Source organism: Lasiosphaeria miniovina (assembly GCF_030549165.1).
Source record: "Lasiosphaeria miniovina strain SMH2392-1A chromosome Unknown B0T26scaffold_8, whole genome shotgun sequence".
Classification (NCBI taxonomy): domain Eukaryota; kingdom Fungi; phylum Ascomycota; class Sordariomycetes; order Sordariales; family Lasiosphaeriaceae; genus Lasiosphaeria; species Lasiosphaeria miniovina.
In genome coordinates this window covers 378,922-405,003 of record NW_026848227.1, presented here as the reverse complement: position 1 = coordinate 405,003, position 26,082 = coordinate 378,922, and the positions used below count along the sequence as shown (strand labels likewise).

The following is a 26,082-nucleotide window of genomic DNA, read 5'->3' as shown; positions in this document are numbered from 1 at the left end:
TGGATGGATGGTGGGCTCGAACCCCGCATCGACAAGACTGCCTCCCATCCACCTCCTCCTCCAAGCAATTGTTCGTACACCCAAATCCCTAGCTTCCCAGCCCTGAACAGCTCTCGGAACCCTCCAACATCAACACAAAGCGCCGGAACGAATCTCTATCTGTTTGCCATGTATCTCTGGTCCCCCAAGGCAGCCCAGGACGAGGCCCCACCCTTAGCCCCCGCCCCCGCCCCCGCCTCAACGACTACGAGGGCAACCCACACCATCCCGCCGAGGGAGCGCGCGCCTAGCCTGGCCTCGTTGTCGCCCATCGAGCCCCAGCACCCGGGGCGCCGCTTCGCCCAGATCATCAAGCTAAAGCCGGAGCACGTCGCCGAGTACAAGAGGCTCCACGAGGCCGTGTGGCCCGAAGTGCTGGAGCAGATCAAAAAGTGCAACATCCAAGACTGTAAGTCCTTCTCTGCTTGCTTCACTTCGGTGCGTGGCACAAGGTGTGCAGCAGCCCCCACCGCAGGCCGGGCTCGTGCCGCATAACCGACATGTCGGTTGCATGCCATACTCGTAGGTACGTACGTACGTACGTCGAGGTAGCTGAAACCGAGAGGGCGATGCAGACAGCATCTTCCACGACCCCGGCACTGGGATCCTCTTTGCCTCGTTCAGGTACCTCGGCTTCGACTACGAAGCCGACATGGCCAAGATGCGCGCCAACCCCGTGGTGCGCGAGTGGTGGTGCGTTGTCCATACCCTCTATACCTTACCCAGATATTGTTGGCAGTTCCCAGCCAGCCAGCAAGCCAGGCAAAACATGTGCCCGTTCAGCTCTGCTTACAGTCAGCAGGAAAGTCACGGACAGCCTCCAGACGTCTCTGGTTCCCGGCGCCACCGGCAGCGAGTCTGGCGAGCCGTCCTGGTGGCTGCCCGTGGAAGAGGTCTTTTACCAGCCGTGAGCCATTTCCCTGGCTCTGCTCTACTCCCGCTCTCGAGTGCGGGTATGGTATCCTGACTGGCGATTTTGTGTTGTGTGTTTGGCGGACTGGTCTTTGTTACCACAGTATTAGTGCGGTGCTACGTATAGTCAGGTATAACGCGTATACGTAGTATTTACCAACGTTCAATTGGAAAGAATCCGTGTTTTGCAAATCCACTTGTTATAGGGGTGATACATAATCATATCACCAAGTGGGAACCGAGCTGAGAACAGAAGTCAGTGTCCCTGACCTGTCTGTCTGTTCTCTCGTTGTGTACTCCGTAGTCCCCAACAGCTCCGAGATCCGGCTCCTAAACGCCTTGAACTCCCCGAGTCTGCCACCCCCCCAACACTAAAAGAAAAGAATAGAAAACAACCAACAAAACCACACAAGCCATTGCTTCGTTACATAACATACAACACATGATGTATACAGACAAAGAGAAACAGAGCCAAGAGAGACACAGTAATCACTGCCCTCACCCCTTAATGTCCAACATCTGCCGCAGCGCCGCGTCGGTCGCCCTATACCACCTGCCCTTAGCCTCGAGGTCGTCTTGGACGCCGCCGAGCGCGTTCTGCTTGCGACGCTTGGCGTCCCTGGCCGCCGCCGCGCTGTGCGCCCGCTTCGTCTCCAGCGCCGCCACCTCGGCCTGCAGCCGGTCGAGCTCCTTACGCTTGCGCGGCGCGGCGCCCCCCAAGGATGCGAGCTGCCGGTCGAGGTCCCGCAGTGCGGCCCGCTGCTGCTCCGCCAGCGCGACCGTCTTGCCTAGCGGGAGCCGTCTCCCAGCCCCGTCACCGCCGTCTTCATCGCCGTTGTTTGCCGCCTCGCGCCGCAGCCAGCCGACCTCCTCCTCAAGCACAGCGGCACGCGCAGGCAAGTCGCGCAGCGCAGCGGTATCTCGACACACAACATCATAGCGGGCGGCAAGGGCGCGGCCGCGGCGCTCGAGGTCAGAAACGACATCACCAACATCAGCCTTGAGGGCCTTGAGCGCGGCCTTGGCGTCGGCGTTGGCCGCTTCCAGCGCGGAATTCTCGCCCAAAGTCACAATCTCGGGCGGATCGCCCACGATGGCCCGGATGAACTTCTCCTTGGTCACCTGCTCGACGTACGAGAAGCGCAGCTTGGCGAAGAGCTCGCGGTAGTGCGCCAGGTCGGCTTCGAGGCTCGCGGGGGTTGTGCGCGTAGTGGTAGTGTTGTTGTTGTTGTTGTTGTTGTTGTTGTTGTTGTTGTTGCTGTTGTTGCTGTTGTGGCCCGTGGGCGCAATGGTCGTGGTGGTGGTCAGGTCGAGAGCTACCGACACGTCGGAGGCGCGGGGGTTGCTATTGTCATGGCTGTGTCTGTTGGCATAATCGTTCTTAGGTACGGTCGCGGCCGCGGCGCTGAGGATGGGCTCGCTAATGGTCACGATGCTAAGTTCGTGCCCGGCGGCAGCCTGCACGTCGTCGAGCGCGCGCAAGACTTTGGCGGCGCGGAGAGCATCGTTTGTGGCTGTCGTGGTTGCCGCCGTCGCGGGCGCTGCTGTTCCTACTGCTGTTGCTGCCGCTGCTGCTGCCTTTCTAGGCGATCTAGGATGCCTCATTTCGCTCTGTGCCGGCTGTCTCGAAATCGTATGTTTCCTTGGCGGTATCACGGTTGTCGGTTTGTTGTTCGCGGGGTTGTGGCACGCCCCAAATTCCAGCTCTAAACTTTGGGCGACGCTAGCTTTAATGCGGTGCTGCAGAATGGACTTGGCAATTGGAGGAGCCTCAAGAAAGAAAGTGTCTTGACGAGTCCGGAATGCCGATTCTGATTGGTTACTGGCTGAGGAAAAACTGCTGCCGAACCGCCTCCCTCAGAGCTGGCGCTATATCAGCCACAGGCTGTTCAAGTTCCCGAAGAATACGGCGTGCCTCAGCCCTGGTTAGTTGGCCTATCTGAGCAACTGTGGTTGGGCAGTTGGGTATCGAAGCCCTAGTTCGAAGAGATCTCAGGGGCAGAAGAGTCGTCCCAGAATTAAGGGCGTATCTTTGTGAGTTCTGTAGCCGTATAATATCATTCGAGTTTCTCCGTAGCTCGGCCTGGATGCTATCCAACCGATCCTGGATGCTATCTAACCGATCGAGAATTGCTTGGTTAAGCTGGGCACCTTGAAGATTGCGGATCCGGGGTAGTTCGGTGTTCAGGGTAGCAGTGGCAGTGGCAATGTTATCAAAATTTGGGGAAGGGTTATTCTGTGCCATGAATGCTGAATGTTAAATGAGGTATCTTGTGGTAGAGTAGAATTTTTGCTGTTGAGGAAGTCCGGGGGTCTGTCTGGGTTGAGGAAATCCGGCAGTCTGGGGGTCTGGAGGCTATTCTGACTCGTGGCTGAAAATTGGCATGCTCGACCCGCCAAAGACGGCAGCCCCGACAGCGACACATGCACTATTGCTGTAAGGTCGGCAAATATCTTGACGCCTAGCTGTTGAGCAATCTCAGGTTAGAACGCTCGCGATCAAATTCTTGACCTCCTGCACCTTTGCCGTTGTTATTTCCAAATCGTCTTCCTCAGCATCGCCAGACTCTGCAATAGCTTTCGCTGTCATAATAACCAAGTAGCCACTCATAACCTTGCTAGACGTGAATTGTTAGACGCTACAACTGCCTTCAATCCCCATCTATATATTATCCTCCAACTAGCCTTATTTATTGGTGGCCTTTAAGATCGCAGCACAGACTTAGTGAACGATATCTTCTGAATCGCTAAGTTCCTCGCGTACGACACTCACTCGGTTCCAGGAGGGGTGAGGGATCGACGTGGAGATTATGCCAAATACTATTGCACTGGAAGAAGACGATGATATCGTGGGGCGCCCCTTTGGAGTGATCCCAGCCCTACTCGAACGTCTCTTCAACGGGATTCTCGACGGCCTCGAAGAGGATGTGGGGGTGGCGGCGGCCGAGGATCTTTGCTGCCTGCTCGAGACGACAGTTGTGGAGGTCGCTTGGAGATGCAGAGATTCCGAGGTGCGGTTCACCACCAAGTTGAGCGATGGCGGCCTACGGTCGGAAAATTGTTGCCAAAAGGGTCTGTTTGATGCGCGCTTAATTGGTGCGACCAGTGCTGCAGAATGGATTTGGCAATTGGAGGAGCCTCAAGAAAGTGTCTTGGCCATTCTGACGGCCCCATCTGCGGCAAGAAAGAACGCTACTAGCTGTGGCTGGAACGTAACCGGGGCTGAAGAAGCGACCCCGCGCCAGCCACAGAGCCTTTGCCTTCCAGCGAACAACCTCACCAACAGCCAGCTGTGGAGAAAAGTGCCCAAGCGCCATGTCGGGGAGACAAGGTAGGTAGACAAGGTAGGTAGACAAGGTAGGTAGACAAGGTAGGCGGATAAGGTGGGAAGACAAGGTTGGGCAGACGTGGGTAGACAAGGTGGGTAGACAAGGTGGGCAGACAAGGTGGTCAGGTAAGGTGGGTAGATACGATGGGCAGACAAGGTAGGCAGATAAGGTGGGCAGCTTGCCTATGTACCTTGTCTGCTAACCTACACACTTTGACTTGCTCGCCGGGAGTTAAAAGTCAAATTCGGAAGGTTAATTTGTACAGGATCTAATTGAAACACCTTTGATCGGATACTTCTCTCTTAGCAATATAGAAGAAGGGCAGGATCAATCGGGATTGCAGTCTCGCTTCTTCTGGAATCATAGCAGCCGCCGAATCCCGGTAAACGGCTGCTTTTACTCAGCTACCCACCCTTCTTCAACTCCGTATAGTAAGATCGCGTACGTAAAGCCCCCTAACTCCACCGGCGCGGATACCCCCGTAGACTCGTCAAGGAAGCAGGAGGCGTGTTCTATGTGAAGCAGTGTCGCATTCTATAAACCCCCCTACAACCAGCCGCCAGCCTAAGCTTTGCTATCGGCACCCACTTTGAGCTTGCTAAACTCCTCTAGTGTCTTCTCGTAATTCTCCTTGGCTGACTTGGAGTCGGCCAACTTCTTCCTCTCCGTCGTAAGGACGGCATCGCTGACTTTCTCAACACCCTCCCCTGTGAGCAGATCTTGCTGCTTTTTGATGGCGATGTTCGTTTTCTGCAGCTTGGTGGTAATTTTCTTGATCTCGGCATCAATATCGGTGATCTGCCCGCTGACCTGCAGCAGGACAGCAATATCAGCCGAGACGACATAGACGGCGCAGCCGCTTGGCTTGGATGCCTCATCCGCATCAGGGCCAAGTAGGTTGACTTCTGCGATCCCCTTTCCACACAGTGTCTTGATGGCCGGAAGCTGTGCGCTGACCTTGGCGAGACCATCAGCAGTGCCAATCTTGATAAACGCACGTCCATCAGAGCGAATGTTGTAGTCAGAAGCTAATGAGCGCAGACCTCCGGCGCATTGAAGACCCAGCTCGTAGACCTCTGCATCGGATACAAACTCGAGCTCCGCATCGTGTGTTGGGTACAAAGCCAACATGACGGATGGCTTGGAGTCATCCTTCCCACGAGGGAGGCGCTGCCACAATTCCTCCGTGATGAATGGCAGGAAGGGGTGCAGAAGTCTGAGAGCAATATCTAGCGTCCGATACAGAGTCTGTTGCACGCTCTGCTGTTCGGCGGGGGTGCCGTCGCTCAAAATGCTCTTGCTATTCTCAATAAAGACGTCGCATAGCTCATCATAAAAGAACTGGTAAGCAAGCTTGGTACTCCTGGAGAATTCCCGGGCTTCCAGTGCCTCATTGACGCCCTTCACAGCAGTGTTCATGCGATGTAGAATCCACCGCTCAGGAACGGAGAGAGCCGCCGTGTCAAGTTTGTCCAGAGGGACGAAATCTTGTGGCAGCTTTCCGAGGACATACTTGCTGGCTTGCCAGACCTTGTTGCAGAACCGGCGATATGCGTGCATGACTTTGATGTCGAAGCTGATATCGCCACCTCCTGTTGTGTAAGAGAGGAGGGTAAATCGGAGAGCATCCGCACCGCATTCGGGAATGCCACTTGGGAACGCTGTTTGTTGGTATTTTGTGGCCTTCTTAACTTCGTCCTCCTTCAAGTTGCCTACAAGAAGCTTTGCGTGTAGATCTTGAAGCTCAATACCGTTGATGATGTCTAGAGGATCAATGACATTGCCTAAAGACTTGCTCATCTTCCTTCCATCGGAGTCCCGAATAAGACTGTGGCAGTAGACTTCGTTGAATGGAACTCTCCCCGTAAGTTTGAGACTTAGCATGATCATTCGGCCGACCCAGAAGAATAGGATATCCCAGCCAGTTTCCAGCAAGCTGGTGGGGAAGAAGTCCTTGTAGTCGCTTGATTCTGTATTTGGCCAGCCCATAACTCCCATAGGCCACAGTCCAGAGCTGAACCATGTGTCCAGGCAGTCGGGATCCTGCTCCAGATGGAACTTCCTAGGACCAAAGCGCGCTTCGGCCTTGTTAACAGCCTCGACGGTTGACCTGGCAATAACCCAAGGACCGTCATCGTTTTGAGGGTTGTTACCGTCCTCAAAGATGACACGGTAAGCCGGAATACGGTGACCCCACCTGCAAGAATGATTAGCTGAAGCCCAGACGAGAGTTGCATATATTCATACCAAAGCTGTCTCGAGATGCACCAGTCGTTAATGTTGGATAGCCATCTCTGGTAAGACTTCAAGGCGCTTTCGGGGGCGATCTTGATCTGTCCTTCTTCGACCACCCTCAAGGCCTCATCCGCCATCCCCTGCATGCGGACCCACCACTGGGCCTTCATATACGGCTCGATCACATCATTGGACTTGTTGCACAGGGGAATTGTCATGGCATGCGGCTCCTTCTTGACAAAAAGGCCGAGGTTGGTCAACTCCTCAACAACGGTATAGCGAGCGTCAAATCGTCTCTGGCCTTGGAAGCGAGGCCCCGCATTCTCATTCAGGGTTCCGTTGTCGTTCAAGATGTTGATAAACTCGAGGCCATGTCGCTGACCCAACTGGTAATCGTTGAAATCGTGTGCCGGTGTCAACTTCACAGCTCCTGTACCGAATTCTTTGTCGACATACGTGTCTGCTACAATCTTGAGGAGACTAGGGAGAGTCAACGAGTTGCCTCTTAAAATACGGAATGATCAACTTACCGATCTGTGAACGGATGGCGCGCAAACTTTCCGACCAGATGAGTGTAACGAGGATCTTCGGGGTTGACGGCAATGCCACTATCTCCAAGCATAGTCTCAGGACGTGTTGTGGCCACCTCGATCGTTTGGTCTTCTCCCTCGATGGGGTATTTGAAGTAGGTGAGAACACCAAACTCCACCTTCTTGTCATAGCCAGGAACATCAAGCATGGTACGACCATTGATGTTCTTGTTATCCACCTCAAGACCGCTGAGGGCCGTGTTCAAATGAGTACACCAGTTGACCAGGCGGTCCGATCGGTAAATGAGGCCCTCTTCGTACAGCCGGCAGAAGTTCTCCTTGGTCGCGGCGGTAAAGTTTTCGTCCATCGTGAAGGCTTCGCGAGTCCAATCCATTGAGCCGCCCATAAGTCGCTGCGCATTGTTTATCCGCTTGTGGTAATCATCTTTCCACTCCCATACAAGCTTTGTGAAATCCTCGCGTCCAAGGTCGATGCGCGTCTTCTTCTCTTTCTTCCACAACATCTTCTCTACAACAGACTGTGTCGAGATACCAGCGTGGTCGCAACCGGGAACCCAGACAGTTTTGAAGCCCCTAAACCAGTTAGATAAAGCACGTAAGGGAGCGGTACAGCACCCCAAGAGCAGAGCAAGCTCTCACCTCATCCGATACCATCTGATCAAAGTATCCTGTAGGGAATTGGCAAGGGCATGGCCGCAATGGAGGGCACCCGTGACATTCGGCGGAGGCAGGGGAATGACGAAGGTCCCAATCTCGCTGGATCCCGAGGTTTCGGGCCTGAAGAATCCGCTCTTTTCCCACCATTGATACCAGGCAGCCTCAACCGCCTTGGGGTTGTACGCCTGGAAATGAGGGTCGTCGAAAGACCTCAGTACCTTCTTCTCGCCAGGAGGAGTGTCGTTGACGAAGGGTGGGAGCTCAGGGGCTTGAGTCTTTGGTGCCTTTGGGACTGGCTGCGAGGCAGGCTTCTGTTGCTGCGTCTTCGCTTGCTTGGCTGCGAACTTGGCCGCTTTGTCGGCACGCTTTTGATCTAAAAGATACAAAGTATGAGCATCTCTATCCACCAAGCTGGGCAACCCCTCAATGCTCACCAATCTTCTTGGTTGCGGACGCATCGGGCGCATCGGGCACCGCGGGAGCAGACGCAGGCGCGGGAGCGTTGGGAGTGTTTGCTGCCATCTTGACCGAGTTCTGAAGAGAGTAATGTCGAGGCGATGGCAAGGCGAAGGCCGAGGGAGCTTTGAGCAGTATTTCCCGTCGCAATCTAGCCAACCGCCACAAGGAAATCGGCATAGAGCTTGTGGAGGGGTCAGAGGGGCAGTGAATCTTGAGCTGCCTTCCAGGCTGGCAGAATTCTCTGCAGCAATTAATGAGTCAAACTGGCTCGTTAGGCTTAGCGCACGGGCCAGCACTAAGGCACTGCAGTCCCCCACATACCCCTCCTTCCGACATCCCCTTGGCCTTGGCTCGGCACCGGAGAAAAACAGTTGTGACAAATGATCACCGTGGAAAATTGTTAGCGACACAAAGGAAAGCGTCTCGATTGGCTATATTCGACAAATTTGCAAACAAATTTGGCCAGTGCCGAGCCCAAGGCCAAGGGGATGGTAAATACCTTGGAAATATTTAACCCTTTACGAATTAGTTCATGGTATGCGCGTACAATGCCCGGCTAGCTAGGTGCCTCAGGGTATTGACTTATGGTATGAGGTATGTTTTCCCCCTTGTATGTGCACCGGCAAGGGTATATTGGCCAGTGCAGTCCCTGCTAAGTCCCTGCTGGCGCTGTATTGCGATTGAAAGGGCGCTGTAGTTTCCAAATCGTAGCGCGCTGGTGGGCTTACCCGAGCAGGTCAGAAAACTTTGGCTCGCAACCTAGTATCAGCCCAGGCCTGTGTCAGTGCAGGTAACCTCCCAATGCGCGAGACCTGCTGCATGTACTGTATTATGCATGTTATCTGGGGTACCTTCAGGGAAGATCCCTCTCGAGCCTCGTCTTCTGCATGAACAGGCTGCTGCACTTCATGAGAACAGAACCAAACCATTTACCCCAAAAAAGTGAGGTGGGACAGGTGAGGTGTAGGGGACTTGGCAGTTGACCTGCACACTAGGTAACAGTACATCGTTGTAGTGGAGCCTAATCGAAATGAGGCTATATACAAGCACCATATTACAGGGAGTGGCGCGCCCAAGAAACTAGCCTCTATGTTAAACAATGAGACAGTGTAGACGCCTCCCGTCATATCCCTCTCCTCCACTACTCGTGCCTTCTTGGGCGCGGCATACACGAAAGAGAGGTGAAAATCGATCACCATGATCCCCTTCGTTTCGTCATTCCAGGTGAGGTTGGCATTCCTAATATCGTCATGCTCGACACCGTAGCGATAAAGCGCCTTGACCGTACATTATTATAGTAGAGCCTAATCGAAATAAGGCCATACAAGCACCATATTTCAGGGGGTGGCGCGCCCAAGAAACTAGCCTCTATATTAAACAATACAGACATTGTAGACGCCTCCCGTCATATCCCTCTCCTCCACCACTCGTGCCTTCTTGGGCGCGGCATACACGAAAGAGAGGTGAAAATCGATCACCATGATCCCCTTCGTTTCGTCATTCCAGGTGAGGTTGGCATTCCTAATGTTGTCATGCTCGACACCGTAGCGATGAAGCGCCTTGACCGCCGCGTCCACCTCAGCCTCCACGTCCACACCAGCTGGCGGCGGGCGGTGGCAGAGCGTCGTGCCGGCCCAGGAGAGGAGCATCATGTGGGTCACGGCGGCGGCGCTGCGGAGCGGGTAGTGGTAGACGAGTTCGATGTTACCCAGGTAGACGGGGATCCGGATCCCCTGGAGGTCCAGGCAGTGCGAGTAAATCCACGCCTCGTCCGTAAGGGTACTGGCATCAGCTCTCTGGACGCCCTTGACGACAAAGGAATATCCGTATGTCGGGTCGGTTAATTTAAACAAGACACCCGTTGCGCCAAACATGCCGTATTTGTCCAGCCACTCGCAGCCGTCATCGAGATTGCGGGAGAGCCGGTCCCGAACACGCAGGCATAGCTCGGATGCCGAGATGGGGTGGTGCGATAGGTAGCCCTGTTTGCTGCCATGTACAGGTGTGTTTAGGCAGTTGGGATCAAGAGGGCCTCTACGACGGAGCCCGAGCAGACAAGCTTGCGTGTAGTATTGCTCAGCATCGGGCCCACCGCGCTGGTGGGAAGATGACTTGCCGCCGCCACCATTATTGTGGGAAGAAGGTAGCGCTGTGGGTCTTGGTTCCTCTCTCTTTCGCTTCGCCACAGCTGCTGTTGGACGATTGTCGTTGGCATCCTCATCATCATCATCATATTCGTCCCATTTTCCCTTTGTAATGACGCGACAAGAAGCGAGGGCGTCGTTGGGTAGAGGAGGAGGAAGGGAGGGGGCAGCGTCTCCCGTAATGGCGACACGAGCACCTGGCTGGTTATCCTTTCTCTCCTTAGGCGACGGCCACCGTGGGAGGGCCTGCTCCGCGTTGAGGATCCACTGAGCAGGGGGGGATCGGCTTCGAGGGCGAGCAGGCTGAGCGTGGCTAGCTGTACAGCGTGTGATTGGCTGAGTGACGAGATGTCGCTGGGAGGCTTATCGCAAAGGTGGATAAGCAAGACGTCGGGGGTGTTAAACGGGATAGTGAGAAAGACTATGCATTCCCCCGACGCAGCGTATCCATACTCTAGACCAGTGACAATCATGTAATGGTAGGCTTGGCACAGAACCTTAGCCACCTTGATACTCTCGGTACTAAGCCGACCGGCTTCCGGTTCGGCTTCGACCTGCCAAGCGCAATCTTCAAAGAACGTCTTGGGAAGAGGGCCGCTACCGAGAACCTGGTGGTAGCTCGCCCCTGGGAGCTTGTGAGCAGCCTTATAGTCACCCACCAGAGCTGTTATTTCGATTTTGGTTTTTTGGGCGATGCGGACTGCCTATCGGTCGGGGGCTAGGCTAGTTGGGCGGTCCGGAGACCTCTTCTTATTGGGTGGCGGCAGGCTCTTCTCATCGCCCTGAACTAGTTTGGGATGAAGGCCGTATGCGTTGTTGCGGAACTGAAGCTCGGTGCCTTGGAGGAGCTCATGCGTCGCGGCAAACTTATTCACTATCGCCATAGTAGGTCGTTCGGCGTAGGCGCGGATGAAGGATACGATGTCCTTCTCGTCTTTTCTCGAATTGGGGTGAGAGGTTCTTCTTGGCCTCCTGCACCGAGATCAAGGATGGGAATAGCAGTTCCTCTCCAAACGTCTTGGCCATGTCGTCGAACTGCTTTTCGCAGAGGAGGGGAAACTCGTCCCATCGGCGTACGGTTCAGGGGTAAACCTTACCGTGGACATCGGTGACGCTTTCGGTAGACCGTTTAGTTGTATCATCCTCGACGATCAAGGCCGGGACGATGACGGTCTGTAGATTGCGTATGTAGTCCTGAAAGGTTACATCTCGCATCTTTCCTTCTGCTTGGTCCGCTCGTCCTTTTTCTTGGTCCGCTCGTTTTTTTCTTCGTTCGCTCGTTCTTCTGCAAGTCTCCTCTGTCCTCTTTCTCGATCCAGCTCCGCCAGTAGTAGCTGACGCTCTAGGTCAGTCATTGCGAAGGCGTGCAGTGGAAGGGAAATTAAAGATGTAGAGCGGGGTGCGTTGACGAAGCAAGAAGTGGAAAGACGCGAGGAACGCAGGAAATGCGAGGAAGCACAAAAACAGACCGTGCCTATGATAGGCGAAGCTTGGCAATTTAGGGTTCTGAAAGCGCCGAAGAATTAGATTTTTACGTGTAAGTGTCAAACACTTTCCACGGAATGCCCAACCATTTGGGAAAGGAACTACGTCTTGGTATGACTCGTGATTAATTCAGGTTAATGGTTTGGTGAGTGCCGTTATCCGTTCCAGTGTCTTGTCGCAGGCCACACGCTAGGACACCTGTTTTTGAAACAAATGTCCCCTTCCCGTCATCAGGTGTCTGAGAGCTAGCCACCTCTCAAAAAGATGGGGCCAAGTGCCAGCTCCCGCCGCTCTGGAGCCTCTCCACTTATTTGGCGGGGTCATTGGCAGGTACCTTGGTGTAAGGGTGACACTAATAAGAGCTTCAATTCGTACCTCTCTCTCATAACCAAGAATATATCTCGAATACCTAACACTATTCTGTATTTTCGTTTAGTCTCAAAAACATCCATTTGAGATAAGATACCAAGGTAGGTACTCCTTCAGTACTAGCACGGCTTCGAGGGTAGCTCTGGCGCGAACCCTTCTGCACCGTGGATGCCGTTTGCCCGGCTCGGAGGAGCCGACACGCCGCCTCGGGTTGGAAGACCTTCCTGGGTACATGACCTGCCTCCCATGATGAGCTGTGCCTGGTAGCCCGGAGACTAGACCCTTGAGCCGAACCACCTGCTTGCTGGGCGCGACGTTCACGGGCGAGGCCGCCACCGACTGGCTACGAGCGGGGACACGCCCATGTCCTACAGTCCCTGCGCCTGCTACTGGGGCCGCTGCGGACGCAACGCGCCCTTTTTGGCGAGGTGCCGCTACCTGGCCGAGTACGGCCGGCCGCGCCGTGACTTTCACCTCGGTGTTGCGTAGCGGTGGTAGTATGGCCGGCGCCGGCGCAGGCTCGTTCATGAGCCAGACGTCCGCCTGGTCGTCGAAGCGCTCACGGATGGTTTTGGCTTAGTGTACTCTCGCGAGCGATCTTAGTGGGGCTGTGGGTCAACGGCTACTGGCCAGCACCGCTGTACCCTAAGACTCCCCCTCCAACCAGCTTTCGTGGTCTAACTCTGACCATTACTCCATTGAAGTTAATTGTGCTCTACCAAACTCACTCGACAAGCAGTGCAACGAACGATGTGCCGATGGCACCGAAATATTCGGGCGAACAACTGTTGGCCTAGACAAGACTTGGTTGGTTGATTTCATCAAAGCCAACCGCGACGCTGAAGCTGACGGAGCTCCTGCAGGGGCATATGTTAACAAGCCATCCTCCAGCTCACAAGAGTTTCGTGCTCGTTACTAGAGGTATGCAGCGAAGCCTACTCCATCGCCAAAGAACCCCAACTCTCCAACAGCGGCTTGCAACATCTGCTAGCCAAGCTCGACGACATACACTTAAGGCGCAAAGCACTACGACAATCGCCCTCTACGTCACCAGAGCCGAGGTTAGTGTCGCTGTCGTCACAGCCCGGAGTCGGCAAGGGGCACCAGATCTAATGTTATCATGAACTCATCAATGGTGGCGGCCGGCCGCCTTGCTCCACGGAGACGCTGGACAAAATATACCAGAGTTTTACCGGCTTCGCTGAGCTCCTCAGACCATGGCTGGAGAATACAGTCCCTCAACACCCAGATGACGTATGCGTCTTCTCGCGCCCCTTGGCGGGCTGGAAGGAGTTCCGGAGGTGGCAGCGCGATAACCGTGGGGGCGGCAATAGAACGGCAGAAGAGAGCCTAGCGGCTTTCAGGGATAAGAAGCAACGCTACTTTGAGTCTACCGAGCTCGGTCGATCACGACCGGACCAGAGTTCGAGGACACCATCCGGAACATGTGGCAGCAGGAACAAGATACCGGTCGATTGGAGGGGGCCAGGGAAGTCAGGAAGCTTCACGGACTACGGGAGAGCTGCACGGCGCCGCCTGGCTGAGCATGGCTTCCACGAGGCCTTTCGACTGCTCAAGGACCCTCGGCGGCAAGATGAGCGGGCGACGTCGATCGAGTACCTCGGGTTCGAATACTGGTGGCTGGATGCAGACGCCAAAACTGTCCAGCGTCACAAGCCGTCGCATGACGCTGCCTGGGAAGAGCTTGTGCAATTCGGAGTCCTGGAAGCTAGCGCGGAGGACTTGTTCACACATTTGGCTGGTGAACCCGACCAGCAAACCACACCACGGGATGAAGCCATCCAGCACTTTATGCGACAGACAAGGGCGTACCGTGATGCCACGGTAGTCGAGTCTAGCCAATCTCTACGGATCCAGTGGGCTTTGAGTCAGATACCGGCCGCAACCAAGCCAATCGCGAGGACGGGAAAGCGACGGCTTCAGGAGGATGAGGATGCCCTGGACGAGGCCGTGGAGCAGCGGCCGGCCGCGAAGAAGCAGAGAACGGAGCCGGAGCGGAAACAGGATGGAGGAGTCTCGGCGGGAAAGGGCAACGGCTGCACGGAGGCGGAACACGAATCAGGCGTCGGGGCTCTTGACGCTGACAAGCCCCTCATGGGAGCTCAAGGGGGGGAGACGCAGCACTTGTATAAAGCATGCCAAAGAACGGGGTAAGGGTGTCGATCACCCACCAGGCATTGAGAGGAGTGCTCCGAGAACTCGTTTGTATCTCCCTGTATAGTAATGAAGCATACTCCGTACATATTACTTACCGTCAATAATTTCTCTTGAGATGCAGCCAAATATACATCATGGTCATAAGGCTTGGGATGCCTCTTACGTGGCTGGCGTTAACGCCACCGCCCACCACGGTCCATCGAATACCGAGAAATATGGCCATTTCCACCGGCCCCCATGTTTGCGTTTAACCAGCGCTCCGTGCTTGTCGACCCGGTATATTTCGATGTGTTAGCAGACCACCAATTCCCCTACTAGAGAACAGTTGCGCGTCGCGAGCTGTCTCAGGGGTAGTCCAGCAGGTGTTCCGCTGAAGGATGAGTTCTTCCTGGCGGCCTCTCTCGCCTTGAGTCAAGCTGGTTGCCCCGCCCCGGGTATATGGTTCTTCGCAGCGCTTTCCTGGGCATGTTGTCGTTTATCCTGGTTTATCTTTGCGAGGATCTCTTCGGGTGTAGGGAAAATCAGTCTGTCGGGGTCACCGAACTCGAAAGGAGACCACCAGCCTCGATTTGCAGATCGCCGAACTTGGTGAGCTCGTAGTATGATCTTCTAGTTGGTACTAGTAATTAATATGATTCTTTCCCAACTCAGCAGACGAAACTGGTGTCTGCCGCGTGCTTCGCGATCTACAATTCGCACTGTGCGAAGCTGCCCCTCCATTGACGTTTCTTAGCTCGACAACTTTTTCCCTTTAGGGGGGCCGCAGTGCAAGCACCCCAAGCTACCAGACCGACCCCACCAACAAACATATATTGGTCCGCCACACGAGCACTCACTCGCCATGACATCGCGGATAACATCGCCGGCTCTTCTCGAGCCGTACCTCGGACTCCCCGAGGAGGCCGCTCTGGTGGTGATCACGGGGGTCCTCGGGGCCAGCACCAACTGGCTGGTGCTGCGGTACCTGCACTCGCTGCTCAAGCCGGCGCCGCGAGCGCGACCACCAACACGTGCGCCGACAGGAGGCGCTGACGACACTACCACCACTAGGCACCATTTTCCCGGAGAGCCACGGACCGAGCAGGATGGCGACGGCGAGGGCGAAGTATGTGTTGTGCTGGTTAGCTTCCTGCGGGACTTCACGTTCTGGAAGGAAAGCGCTGGGCGTCTTGGGCTGGACCTTGACGGGCTAGTGCGGCGAGGTCGGCTTGGGTTTGTGGATGGTCTCAGCGGGCTGTTTTCTCCAGTCGCCGCCGCCGCAGTAATACACTCCGGTGGCCGCACGGCTCAGAGCAGCGGCGTAAGCGCTACTCTCACAAGTCCTCTGATCGCGGATGTTGGTAGAGTCCTCCACGCCGCCGTGGACGAACTACAGGCCAAAGCAGCAACGGCTTTGAGTGACAATGGGACGGGCAACGTAAAGCCAAGAGTCGTGCTCGTGGTTGACCAACTGGACTTCTTGCTCGCCGCTAGAGCAGAGAGCAGTGCTTCGGGCCAGGACCTACAAAATATACTTCTTGACTTGAGAGAGGTATGTCGCACCCTACGAAGTCCTAACAGGGGCATGGTGTTGACATTTTTTCATCTTTAGAAAGTTCATGCAACAGTCCTCACCCTGTCTGCAGACGAGCCGCTCGTGGTCTCGCAGACAACCGCGTTGGAGAAGGAACACGTAGCCTTTATCTTGTCCTTGGCGCATGAGGCTTGGGCGGTGCTCAGTCTGAGGCTCCTGGACACGGGTGTTGCAAAGGATGTCAGTGGTGTCGTGCGGATCACTCCCGGCGGGGATGATTCTGGCAAAAAGGTAGACGAAAAGGAATTTCTATATCATGTAGGAGGGGATGGGGGCGTTAGGGTGTTTGAACGAGGTCAATAGTAGAATAACACCCAGTATTGAAGCCCGCTGACCCTGTTTCCAACCAAGCCTGGCCTGGGAGCATATACTTTCGCAGCCGAACCCCTTCAATGATCACGAAAAAAATCCAGCAACGGCTTTTCTTGGGGGAAATGTTTACGCCATTTTCATTGACCCTTTTTTGCTTGATGTGGCCTAGTTCCGCGCAAAATCATGCCTGTATGATGTAACAGCAAAAGGGCGATAAGATCCGTCCCAAGTCCAGCCCCTGTACACCGCTCGCCGAAAATGTTCCTTCCCGTCGTCTGCACCGCCGTCGATCATGACACTCTTCATGCAGCCGTCAAGGGAGCCCGCGTGTTCGTGGGGACACCAGTCTGGAAACCGTTCTTAAATTTTCTCGCAACGGTGCTGAGATACCGCATCCGGCCGGTGCCAGTAACCTTTCTACGCTTCGCCTTCTCGGACCAGTTGTCTGCATTTGCACGCCATCCGTTAGCATTGCAACGCTCCTAGGTTTCCGTAACAAACGGCAGGGAAACGAGAGTCAGATCTCCAATGGCTGACGTACACTTGCGAATCTTAGCAGCGGGATATCCGCACGAAGAGCATGTCTTCTTCTGGTTGTGCAGAGAACGGCGTCTGTGGTGAGTGTCAACTCCAGCCCTGGAATTGTCGAATTCCCCTCGTTTTCACATCGAATCGGTTCGAAACCTCTGGGATCGCGCGTCGACTTACCCGCAGCGTCTGCAGAGACCGTGGGTCTTGGTGTGGCTGTTGGCAAGAGAGGTCAGTATAATGTGCCTTGGCTAAATCCGTCGGAGCAGAAGCCGAAAACATACCGCTTGCCAAAGCTTGAAGTTCCCTTAGCTGTTTGTGAATGTCAGCCAACAATCCCCATCATACTACCCTGCCAACTGCATCGCGCACAGCGAGGTGCTCATCGTAGCGATTCGCAGAAGGCAAGGCCGCGAGATTCGAGACTGGGGCGGATCAAAGGAGGTTGCTGCAGAATCGGGTATCGGGGCTGCGTGCGAAGGGAGGTAAGACGTACTCATTTTGGCGGTTACTCTGTTGCTTCAATTAGTATCGCTAGCGGAGTTGTGGATGCGTGTTATAGGGCAGCTATACCTTCGTCGTCGTCGACCGGAGGGAGCGTTGTGGTGTGGTGCAGTTTCTCAAGTCTGGTGCCGCGAAATTTTGGGAATGTGCGGCAGTGGTTTTCCCGCTTAGGGCTGGTAGGCTCCAGCCACACACCGAAGGGTTAGCCTCACGTGGCTGGGCTGTTGTGGGTCATCAGCCCCACCCAGCTTTGAGTTCCGAACCCTGTCCCTCAGGAAGCCTTGGCATTTTTACGGATACGGATACCAATTCACAGCAGAGAGTCGCAGAGACACCACAGTATGCGAGCGTCGAGAACGCATGGAGTGCTCAACTAAGAACATATTAACTCACGAGGCCAAGAGCTAGATTCAAGCGAGAGGGAGGCGCTGTCCCGCCAGCGACGCGTCGCGGTCGTTGTCGGTGGGCGATGTGGACAGCTTACGTCGGCGTGCTTCGGCTTGTGGAGCTAAGCCCCCAGCTGAGGGCGCTAGTTCCCATACCCGCCTGCCTCTGCCGATATAGCCAGCTGTCAATGCTTCGTCATCCACACCGCGGCCAACTATTACCTTCACGGATGCTTCCGAGCTTCGATAGTAGGTCATCCGCGCATAACGCGGCCTCCACCGAGGTATATGTTGCGGCTCTGCCTCTATTTAGCTGGACCTAGCTAGGTAGACGATGAGGGCTTGTGTTTTTTACTGCTGGTCGCGGAACTACCAGATGGCGGCTGGCGAGACTTCGCCGCCTCGGAAGTTCTCTTCCTGCCCTCCTCTAAAAGCTTGTCTAGGGAGGCCCGGATCTCGTTGAGCCGCTTATCCTTCCCCCAGTCGATGATGTTCCGAACGTACTTGCCGAACTCGATGTAGTGCCCAGGGTCTTGAGGCAAGAAGCTCTTGACCCTCCGCATGTAGTAATCGATATCATTATGCTTCCACGAGATATAGAGTCGGGCCTTTGTACCGTTCATTGCCACACTAAACGTAGCGCTGTTGATGGGCCTAATCTCATCGCTCTTGCAATCCCTCAGCTGGCGGTTGAGGCGTTCCGCAATGTTGGCACAGGACGTAGAACTGCCAAGGCACTGATTCATTGCTACCCACAAACTGCCAGTTCCACCAGGGCCATCCCTCTTGAAATCGATGGCGAAGAATGGGTATAACAGGCCCTGATTGTTGGCTAACACGTGTCAATCCCCATAGAGATAGGTTGCATTTGCTGCTGAGGGAATGCTCCATCGGTATATCCATAAAGAATATCGGGTATTAGATTGCTAACTCTGAGCTTTGCTCCAGTACTAGGAACAGTATACCGAGACATTGGCTATCTGTCGCTGCGTTTTAAGCTCTCCGTCGACTTGGGATAAGGGTAAACATTGGACGGAAATAATCTTCCACAGACTCTTCAGCCCCCATCTCCAGATGATGTAAATCCGCATCATATCACTTGATCGGGCGGTGGACCAGGGGAGCCACGGTCCTCGCCAACACCTTGAATAAGGCTGGCAATGTCGGCAGAGAATTCCTCGTCGACTTGGCGCATGTAACTGTTATTTACAGCCAAATTTCGGCTCTGGTGGAACGGGTCTTCAACGAGGCTCTTCCTAGACCTGAAGCTAGAGACATCCGACAGCGGGACCGATGCGGTGTCCGCATCTCGAGACGAACGGGACACGGCAGAAGCCGGCAGCTGTCAGGCTGGCGGATGAGGCAATTGCTGGCTTGCTCTTTGAGTTTTGGCGGGTGTTGGCTTGGCCGGGTGGCGTCAGACCGCAGTGCTAAAGGTAACTATGAAGGCGGGAAGGTTTGAAGCTTGACATAAGGAGTTACAGAGCGCTTTCCCACCACAGTTTAAAAGCTTTGCCTGGCTCGCATTTCAACTCACCCAACACTCAACTATCCTCGATAACTTTCTCGATACTAAAAACTCGACATTCCTGGCCCTGATTAAGCTCTACCACAGTATATGAAGCGAACATGAACTTGTCTTCTGACATCACCAGCGACCGCACCGTCACTCAGTCGGAAGCGGCGTGAGGGAGGACAAAGCATTGGGCCTCATTCACGAAACAACAGAATGGATCAGCGGTCTACTTGGAGAAAGAAAAGATGACGGGACGCCCGAGGGCAGGCGGGTTATGAGCACGGCTACGGAGGCCTCTCTCCGCCTCCTTCTCGAGAAATACACAAAAGCCGCTGAAGCCGACCCAGAGACACGAGAACGACTTACTAGAAATATCACCCTCGAGAAGATCTGAAAAGAGGTCACGCGTAGACTCAAGGCTGACGAGAAGTATCAGGAGGCGATAACCAAGCTTGAAAGAATGATGAAGGATGCTTGGTATCTCCGATATGGCGACTACCACGCGACGAACCTGGCAGCGCTCCGTGAAGAAGCCCGAGACATGGTCAAGAAGACCAAGTAAGCAGCGGCTGCTGCGAAAATGCGATCCGACAAAGAAGCAAAAAAATTCTGGGAAAAGACAGCTCCCAAGAGTCACGGTAGCGATAGTTCATCAGCTCCTGCACCACCATCTCTCACCGACGAAGAGAAGGCGCTCCGCCATTTTGTCTCTACAAAGTGGATCGAGCTAGACAAACATTTAAGCTTTGAGGAAGAGCAGGCCAAGAAGGCGAGTGGGCTTTCTGTCAGCACCCCTTTGTCCGATTTGCTCCACAATCTTGTTTGCCTTGTCAACAATACTACGTATGAAGACACGGACATCAATGAAGTTGTACGCCGAACGAAACGAAGTCGCCCACGCGGATATTAACGAATTGGTTCGCACAGAGCAGTGGCTTAAGCTCGCTGACAAGATTGTTGAGGATCTTTCCGCACTTGAGACAGAGAAATTAATCACCGAAGAGCAGCGAGCAGCCACGAAAGCCGCCATATGGTACAAGATAGATCTCCACTTCGAAATCTTTGACCTCGACGAAGAGGCTTTTACCGTCTCTGCGATGAAGGCCTGGCCTCTGGACGATAAGGGAAAGGCCGTTCGAACTTCTGTGAGGCCGGCCCCGACATCCAATTGCTTGGCTGTGCGGAATCGGGTAGTAGAGTTTGGTGGTGTGGGAGCTTTTGTAGGGAAAGAGCCTTTTTCCCTGGTATGTGAAAGCGTATTTTTTTCCCACCCTGCCTTTCCTGGCACAAGCTTAAAAAGGTACACGGCAGCAATTTCCTACCGTTTCCTGATTCCTCCCTCCTCAAACCACTCTCTCTACCCAACGACATCAATTCCTCCCGCTGCTTCCTCCCACAACCATCTTCTACTTCCTATATCCAACAAACGTCAATCCCTCAAGCTGGTTCCTCCTACAGCTACCAGCCGCCGACGATATCACCGTAGGCATTACCCATCTCTATACTACGCACCCTGCCGTTGCTGACTCGCTACAGATGGCGGAGCGAAACCCACTGGTTGCTGGTGGCACGCACAAGGGGTTGTCTTCGCACCCCGACACCTTCCTCACCCACACTCTCCCGGTAATTTACGAAAATACCACCGTCGTCGCGGCGACCCATCCCACGGTCCAAACCGGCGACCAGAAAAAGGATGGATGGTTTCTATCCGATTTCTACGCTCTCAACTACCTGCTCAACGGCTCTGTCGCGGATCAAACCTGGCTCACAGCTGCCAAGCCAGAGAGGCTGCTGGAGAAGCACGGTGACTTTCTCCATGGTCACCCTCATTGAGACCGCAAGGTCGTCTTGAGTCGTGACCTCCTCGGCTCAGACATCATCCCAGTGACCCTTGTCGAGCCTGCGAAGATGATCGACAGGTTTCTCGATGAGGTCAGCAAAGCGTCGCTCCGCGCCAAGAAGGCCGGATCTCCCCTTCTTCTCATCGTATTCTGCCACGGAGTTGAGGGCTATTACCTATGCCTCGATAATAGCGACCGACGCAGGGGTCTCGGCATCGTACGCCTCAAAGCAGCCTTGGAGCCGGGTATATCAGTTACCCTATTCACAACAGCCTGTTTCTCTGGAGGCTGGGCCATCACCCCCGAGCTGAATATCACAACACTGGCTGCCGCAAAGCCTGATAATGAATCATTCTCGTGGCCAGTGTCAAATAGCATAGGGCGAGCTTGCGGATCTGTATTTGCTGGAGCTACTATCTCAGCACTCTCAGATGCTTCCACACCGCTACTTGGACACAGCAGCGCGGAAGAACAGGGCAGCCGTTCGGAAATCCCAGGTACAGACGACACCTGCCTCCAACCTGAGGAGCCTACCGAGTTGCAGACAAAGACATATAACGAGTTTTGTCGTGCGGTTACTAATGTGGTTGGAGCTTGGGGGTTCTCTCGCCTTCTATATAACGGCTTCCGTTTCAGCGCGCAGAATGACGATTGGGAGTTTTCTTGGACTAGAAAATTAGGAATCCCATTAGCTCATTTCAAAGAGCGTTGGGAAAGATTGGCAACATACCCTAGGCAGCCGGGCACCGACGATGATACTATGGCTGCTGTCCATCTCACTGGCGGCGTTGATGCTGACGCCATCATCGATGAAATGACGCGTGCAATGGTACACTCACGAACAACCAACATGGCAAGGCTATTCTTTGACAAGCTTTGCCCTGGTGATTGGAACCGAGGACAGAATGTCGCCGTCGCGGGTGGGTTCTTTCAATTTCTTCACGGCGACCCTGACGCACCGTCTGCTTCCGAAATCGTCAATATCATCTCCTTCCGGTGGGACACTTGTCTTCTCGTGGACAGATTCGTGCAAGATCACAACCTACGTCGCCCATGCGATAAGATATGTATCCTATGGGATTCTCTGGAGGATGATGAGGCTCTAAGCGAAAAGTATGGCAGTGAGGAATGGGGGGCACGCTATTCCCCGGTATGGCAGGCATTGTTGGAAGGTGGCGCCAAGATCCACCCGGCGGATCATCAGGGGCCAGTGCTCTATCGCCCTCTCAACTACATCGCAACAGCCATCGCCGAAACGTGCACGACCAAGGAGGACACGGACAAGATGATAGAGAAGTATTGTGAATTCGTTGCAAGCATCCGGCAGTTTCATCTCGACCGTGCTGTCAAGTCAATACCTGTCCGGCGCAAGGGTCACAACTGGCTGAGAACGATTGGTAGACGCCTCCGCCGCTCGCTGTCGTCCTCCAAGAGTCTTCACCCTTCACTGGAGGCTCGTCCAGCTGCCGTCGGTGAGACCGATGACGCGCCGTCCGCCAGTAAGAAACTTGGCAAGGCTCCTGCTTTGCGACAACCTTGACGTTAGTGGCGACGACGGTCACGACGACCTTGAGGTCATCGGCATCAACGGCCACAGGGAAACGAAGCAATGACTCAAGGTGGTGGGATGTTGGACGGATCTGCCTTTTGCCTTTTTCCTCGCAGTGCTGGTTTTATCAACAGAGCTCCGTGCTTCTCGGTGCGGCGGCGGCGCGTGTCCATCTTGCGGCGCTGCTTGGCCGCCTGCTCGAGCTCCTCCTCGTTCTCGCCGGAGATTCAGTGGGAAGTCTCGTCGTCTCAGGCTTCGCCGACGCGCCAGTGCGCCAGCACCGAGTTGTCGCGGAAGTCGCTTGTTACTACGCTCGGCCCGACGTAGTAGGTTAGTTGCAGCATTGCCTCAACACTCGTCTCCTATCATCGTGACACAACCGCAACAAGGCTGCATTCGAAAGAGCCAGAGCAAAAGGTGGCAAGGGAGGAGGCTTCGCGAGGGAAGTAGGGTTAGGGTTAAAGCTTTATTTACTTGCCCCTGAGACACAGTGAACTATCTCGTTTTTCGCTGAACTCGCAACTTGTCCTCACTAGCTCGCAGCCTGCGCCGTAGCCGGACGTTCTCCTCCTCATTAGCTCGCACTTTGTCTTCTAGCGCGCGCAGGTTCGCTGATACGGGTTAGCCGCTCCGACCCGGCGAAGCGCACGACACCGCCGCCGCCGCGCAGGGTGAAGATGACTTGGAGCGGGCGATGGTAGCTGGCCGCGGCTGCGATATCGTCAGCCCAAGATCCACATAGTATCATGGGCTAGTCAAATCGGTCTCGTTGTGATGAATCGGGTGACTTCTTCGGCTCTATTCGGCTCGGCTCTATTCGGCTCGGCTCTAACCTAAACTTTACAATGTCCTCGGTATTGTTTTGACGTTTGACTATATCGCCCCAGTACTCAGCCGTGTAAATTTTCCAAGATGTGACAAACCATCATCCATCACAATGATATCCCACCAAAGAACCAGGACTCCCTTCTCTCGGTGTGTCCAGGCCTTACGGCCCTATCCCCGTATGTTTCGGCCCTTTCGGCAACGCAGACGGAGCCGTAATAATGGCGACACTGACAATTACGACGGCGACACTAAGAACGATGGCAACAGCAACAGCGACGGCAACAGCAACAGCAACAGCAACAGCAACAGCAACAGCAACAGCAACAGCGCAATGCCACCGCTACCAACAACACTACCACTACTGCCCACACTCCGAGATCCAGATGCTTGCCCTAGCACCATACCGCTGCTGCCTACGCTCTAGCCCCCATTTTCTCCCTCGCTCATCCCATCAAAGATATTTTCCCCTCCCCCTAGGATCGCCATCCACCCGCCCACCCGTCCTCTTCGCACAAGCTGGCCATATAGGACGCCGACTTCTGAGCCCATCCAACCACCACATTTCCCGCAGCACTCCGAAGGAGGACGCTTAGAGCCTGAGACAAGCGAGACAGAGGCAGGCGACACAGACGGCAAGGAGCCGGTGGCGGAGCTGGTGGAGGACCTGATGAACTCGGAGCGTGGCCAACCGCGCATTCACGTGAGACAAGCCAACCTGCTGCCTATATTTATAGGGGCGAGTTCCCCACCCCTTTTTTTTCCCACTCTCCTCTCCTCTTCTTTAACTCAACACCAACATACCACGCCACAAAGCTCTTATTGCTAAACTCGCAGTTGCCGTCGACGCTATCAAACTCGCCATGAACACGAGAAGTGGAGCACTCAAGGGCCGTGGACCCAAGCGTGGACCCAAGAGCCGTGGAGCACCCAAGGGCCGTGGTAACAGAAATCTGCTCCAGGTCGACAAGGCGTTCACGTAGCTAGAGCCAAATGAACAGCTGAGAACCGAAGAGATCAAGGGACTCGAAGAAGAGATTGCCGGACTAAAAAATAGGAGGAAGCGGCAAAGCAATTTGCGACGTAGCTATACCTTATTCTCGAGGGCCAGAACAATGGAATGAAGCATCTGAGGAAGGAGATGCGATTGGGGCTGGAGGGCATGACGGTTTGTTGATGCCTACTCGAGGGCTAAGTACCAACCAGCTCGTATAGGCTAACTTGTGAGCTTCACTGACATGTTGTCTACTCCGGAGTAGATGTAGTCGGAGCTGCCGATTTCCGATGTCCCATTTTCCTGCACCTGTGCGGCCTACCACACCTAGTCCATCAGTCCCCGTGCTCCGTATCCCCATCTAGCTGCTCGTCGTTTCTTCAGAGTTCGGAATTGTATGACGCCGCGGACACGCAGCCACGGTATGGATAATGTGGGTTATAAGCGAGCGCGGAAAACAAGCGAGCGCGCACTTCAAAAATACAGGGCAAGGATGCGGTGCTGGAACTGATCGCACTCGACGTTGTCGAACGTCAGCAGCCCACCTTGCGTCCCCCATCTCCCGTAAAAACAGCTTCACAATCGTCTCGTTTCCTGTGCGCGGGAGGCAGGCCTCCCTTGCTCGGTGAATGTACCGAGACAAGAACAATCCGCCTCGCACGACGCCGTCGAGGCCCACTCCTGATCCTCTTCCCTTTGCTCTTTGCGTCCTCAAGCCGATGGAATTGCGGGCCGAATGCGCTTCAGCCTAGCACCCATACCAAACCGGAGTAGTTGGTGCTAACAGATATCGCGTCGGCGATCTGCCAAGCTCCCCTCTCGGACTCCTCGCTGCTCCAACCTGGCACGGCTGCCGTTCCGTCCCAGAGATGGTGTCCTGATTGATTGCCGCGCCCTCGTACCACCGGTCTGCAAGAGTCAGGTTTTTGTCGTCGGGAAGGAACCAACCGGCCACCCCATCACTTATTGATCCTTGTCTGTTTCCAATTCGAGACCGGCCGCTTATCAACTACTCCAGCAACGCTGAGGAGCAGAGCTACGTAGCCTTGCTCACATAACCTAGTCTGTTTCGTCCTGACCCGCGTGTTCAATGGATAAATGTCTGAGTTGTCTGCCAACTGGTTGATAACAGTTAAAGGTGAGGGCACTACGGTGGTTGTGCCGGCTCCGGATCCGGCTCCGAGAAGCATGTATCTATATTCTGGTTAGATTGGCAGCGGAGATCCTCGGAGGGGGGGGGTCTTCACCTCGTCACGCTCCGCTCGATCTTCGCATGGATGCCTTTGTCCTTGGTTTCCAAAGTCTCAAAGTTCGCAACGTAACATTGGCAGCTCAGTTTCTGGTCCCTTGTCCTAGTAACCTCGATGCCAGGCATCAGCGCTCCTGCCTAGATTTTGCACGCGCCACAACCCACTACCGCACAGCTCTGTTAGGCGGCGGTTCGCCTGACCCGGCCTGGATCGCGAGCGTCATGGGACGGCGGGCGCAGCGTCCCCAATCCCGGATCCCGGATCCCGGATCCCGGGCGCCGGCCTTGGTACAGCTGGGCAAGAGTCAGGTTTTGTCGTCGGTCGCCATTTGCTGATTCTTGTCTGTTTCTAAACCGGCCACAGCCACTCTAGCTCTTGCAGGGATACCCATCACCAATGCCGGAGGAACAGAGCCACACTCCGTGCTCCGCGTAGCCCATTCATGT

The 26,082-nt window shown here is 54.8% G+C and overlaps 13 protein-coding genes across 13 annotated transcripts; 7 read left to right on the top strand and 6 right to left on the bottom strand.

The window, feature by feature from the left end:
* Positions 1-79: 79 nt before the first annotated feature.
* B0T26DRAFT_729742 (uncharacterized protein) lies at positions 80-1,128 on the top strand. The gene is made up of 3 exons (XM_060442975.1): positions 80-448; positions 615-732; positions 842-1,128. The coding sequence occupies exons 1-3, from the start codon at positions 169-171 to the stop codon at positions 948-950; spliced, it is 507 nt and encodes a 168-aa protein (XP_060289927.1). The 5' UTR covers positions 80-168; the 3' UTR covers positions 951-1,128.
* Positions 1,129-1,449: 321 nt separating this feature from the next.
* B0T26DRAFT_744188 (uncharacterized protein) lies at positions 1,450-2,556 on the bottom strand (the record flags this gene model as incomplete). Its single annotated transcript, XM_060444377.1, has 2 exons — positions 1,450-2,218; positions 2,276-2,556. The coding sequence occupies 2 exons, from the start codon at positions 2,554-2,556 to the stop codon at positions 1,450-1,452; spliced, it is 1,050 nt and encodes a 349-aa protein (XP_060289926.1).
* Positions 2,557-3,761: 1,205 nt separating this feature from the next.
* B0T26DRAFT_680815 (uncharacterized protein) lies at positions 3,762-4,286 on the top strand (the record flags this gene model as incomplete). Its single annotated transcript, XM_060440544.1, has 2 exons — positions 3,762-4,023; positions 4,066-4,286. 2 exons carry the CDS (start codon positions 3,762-3,764, stop codon positions 4,284-4,286), a joined length of 483 nt encoding a protein of 160 aa, XP_060289925.1.
* A 558-nt stretch (positions 4,287-4,844) lies between these two features.
* Positions 4,845-8,245, bottom strand: B0T26DRAFT_744187 (tRNA synthetases class I-domain-containing protein; the record flags this gene model as incomplete). The annotated part of the gene is made up of 5 exons (XM_060444376.1): positions 4,845-6,477; positions 6,528-6,995; positions 7,046-7,639; positions 7,706-8,096; positions 8,158-8,245. The coding sequence occupies 5 exons, from the start codon at positions 8,243-8,245 to the stop codon at positions 4,845-4,847; spliced, it is 3,174 nt and encodes a 1,057-aa protein (XP_060289924.1).
* A 1,310-nt stretch (positions 8,246-9,555) lies between these two features.
* On the bottom strand, positions 9,556-10,310 carry B0T26DRAFT_756642 (uncharacterized protein; the record flags this gene model as incomplete). Its single annotated transcript, XM_060446132.1, has 2 exons — positions 9,556-10,164; positions 10,221-10,310. 2 exons carry the CDS (start codon positions 10,308-10,310, stop codon positions 9,556-9,558), a joined length of 699 nt encoding a protein of 232 aa, XP_060289923.1.
* Positions 10,311-11,030: 720 nt separating this feature from the next.
* Positions 11,031-11,541, bottom strand: B0T26DRAFT_756641 (uncharacterized protein; the record flags this gene model as incomplete). Its single annotated transcript, XM_060446131.1, has 2 exons — positions 11,031-11,260; positions 11,424-11,541. The coding sequence occupies 2 exons, from the start codon at positions 11,539-11,541 to the stop codon at positions 11,031-11,033; spliced, it is 348 nt and encodes a 115-aa protein (XP_060289922.1).
* A 1,888-nt stretch (positions 11,542-13,429) lies between these two features.
* Positions 13,430-14,355, top strand: B0T26DRAFT_756640 (uncharacterized protein; the record flags this gene model as incomplete). The annotated part of the gene is made up of 2 exons (XM_060446130.1): positions 13,430-13,434; positions 13,515-14,355. 2 exons carry the CDS (start codon positions 13,430-13,432, stop codon positions 14,353-14,355), a joined length of 846 nt encoding a protein of 281 aa, XP_060289921.1.
* A 763-nt stretch (positions 14,356-15,118) lies between these two features.
* On the top strand, positions 15,119-16,234 carry B0T26DRAFT_863922 (uncharacterized protein; the record flags this gene model as incomplete). Its single annotated transcript, XM_060447780.1, has 2 exons — positions 15,119-15,889; positions 15,950-16,234. Exons 1-2 carry the CDS (start codon positions 15,200-15,202, stop codon positions 16,232-16,234), a joined length of 975 nt encoding a protein of 324 aa, XP_060289920.1. The 5' UTR covers positions 15,119-15,199.
* Positions 16,180-17,496, bottom strand: B0T26DRAFT_729720 (ribosomal protein L37e-domain-containing protein). The gene is made up of 5 exons (XM_060442974.1): positions 17,268-17,496; positions 17,056-17,083; positions 16,952-16,987; positions 16,785-16,855; positions 16,180-16,688 (listed from the first exon to the last, which is right to left on the bottom strand). The coding sequence occupies exons 1-5, from the start codon at positions 17,269-17,271 to the stop codon at positions 16,546-16,548; spliced, it is 282 nt and encodes a 93-aa protein (XP_060289919.1). The 5' UTR covers positions 17,272-17,496; the 3' UTR covers positions 16,180-16,545.
* Positions 17,497-17,800: 304 nt separating this feature from the next.
* Positions 17,801-18,711, bottom strand: B0T26DRAFT_729711 (uncharacterized protein). Its single transcript, XM_060442973.1, has one exon. It carries the CDS (start codon positions 18,405-18,407, stop codon positions 17,985-17,987), a length of 423 nt encoding a protein of 140 aa, XP_060289918.1. The 5' UTR covers positions 18,408-18,711; the 3' UTR covers positions 17,801-17,984.
* A 929-nt stretch (positions 18,712-19,640) lies between these two features.
* On the top strand, positions 19,641-20,945 carry B0T26DRAFT_489559 (uncharacterized protein). The gene is made up of 2 exons (XM_060435318.1): positions 19,641-20,663; positions 20,723-20,945. Exons 1-2 carry the CDS (start codon positions 20,023-20,025, stop codon positions 20,802-20,804), a joined length of 723 nt encoding a protein of 240 aa, XP_060289917.1. The 5' UTR covers positions 19,641-20,022; the 3' UTR covers positions 20,805-20,945.
* On the top strand, positions 20,714-22,200 carry B0T26DRAFT_729708 (uncharacterized protein). Its single transcript, XM_060442972.1, has 3 exons — positions 20,714-21,686; positions 21,749-22,022; positions 22,101-22,200. Exons 1-2 carry the CDS (start codon positions 21,086-21,088, stop codon positions 21,751-21,753), a joined length of 606 nt encoding a protein of 201 aa, XP_060289916.1. The 5' UTR covers positions 20,714-21,085; the 3' UTR covers positions 21,754-22,022; positions 22,101-22,200.
* On the top strand, positions 21,924-22,894 carry B0T26DRAFT_680809 (uncharacterized protein; the record flags this gene model as incomplete). The annotated part of the gene is made up of 4 exons (XM_060440543.1): positions 21,924-21,938; positions 22,178-22,517; positions 22,565-22,637; positions 22,684-22,894. 4 exons carry the CDS (start codon positions 21,924-21,926, stop codon positions 22,892-22,894), a joined length of 639 nt encoding a protein of 212 aa, XP_060289915.1.
* Between the last annotated feature and the right edge of the window lie 3,188 nt (positions 22,895-26,082).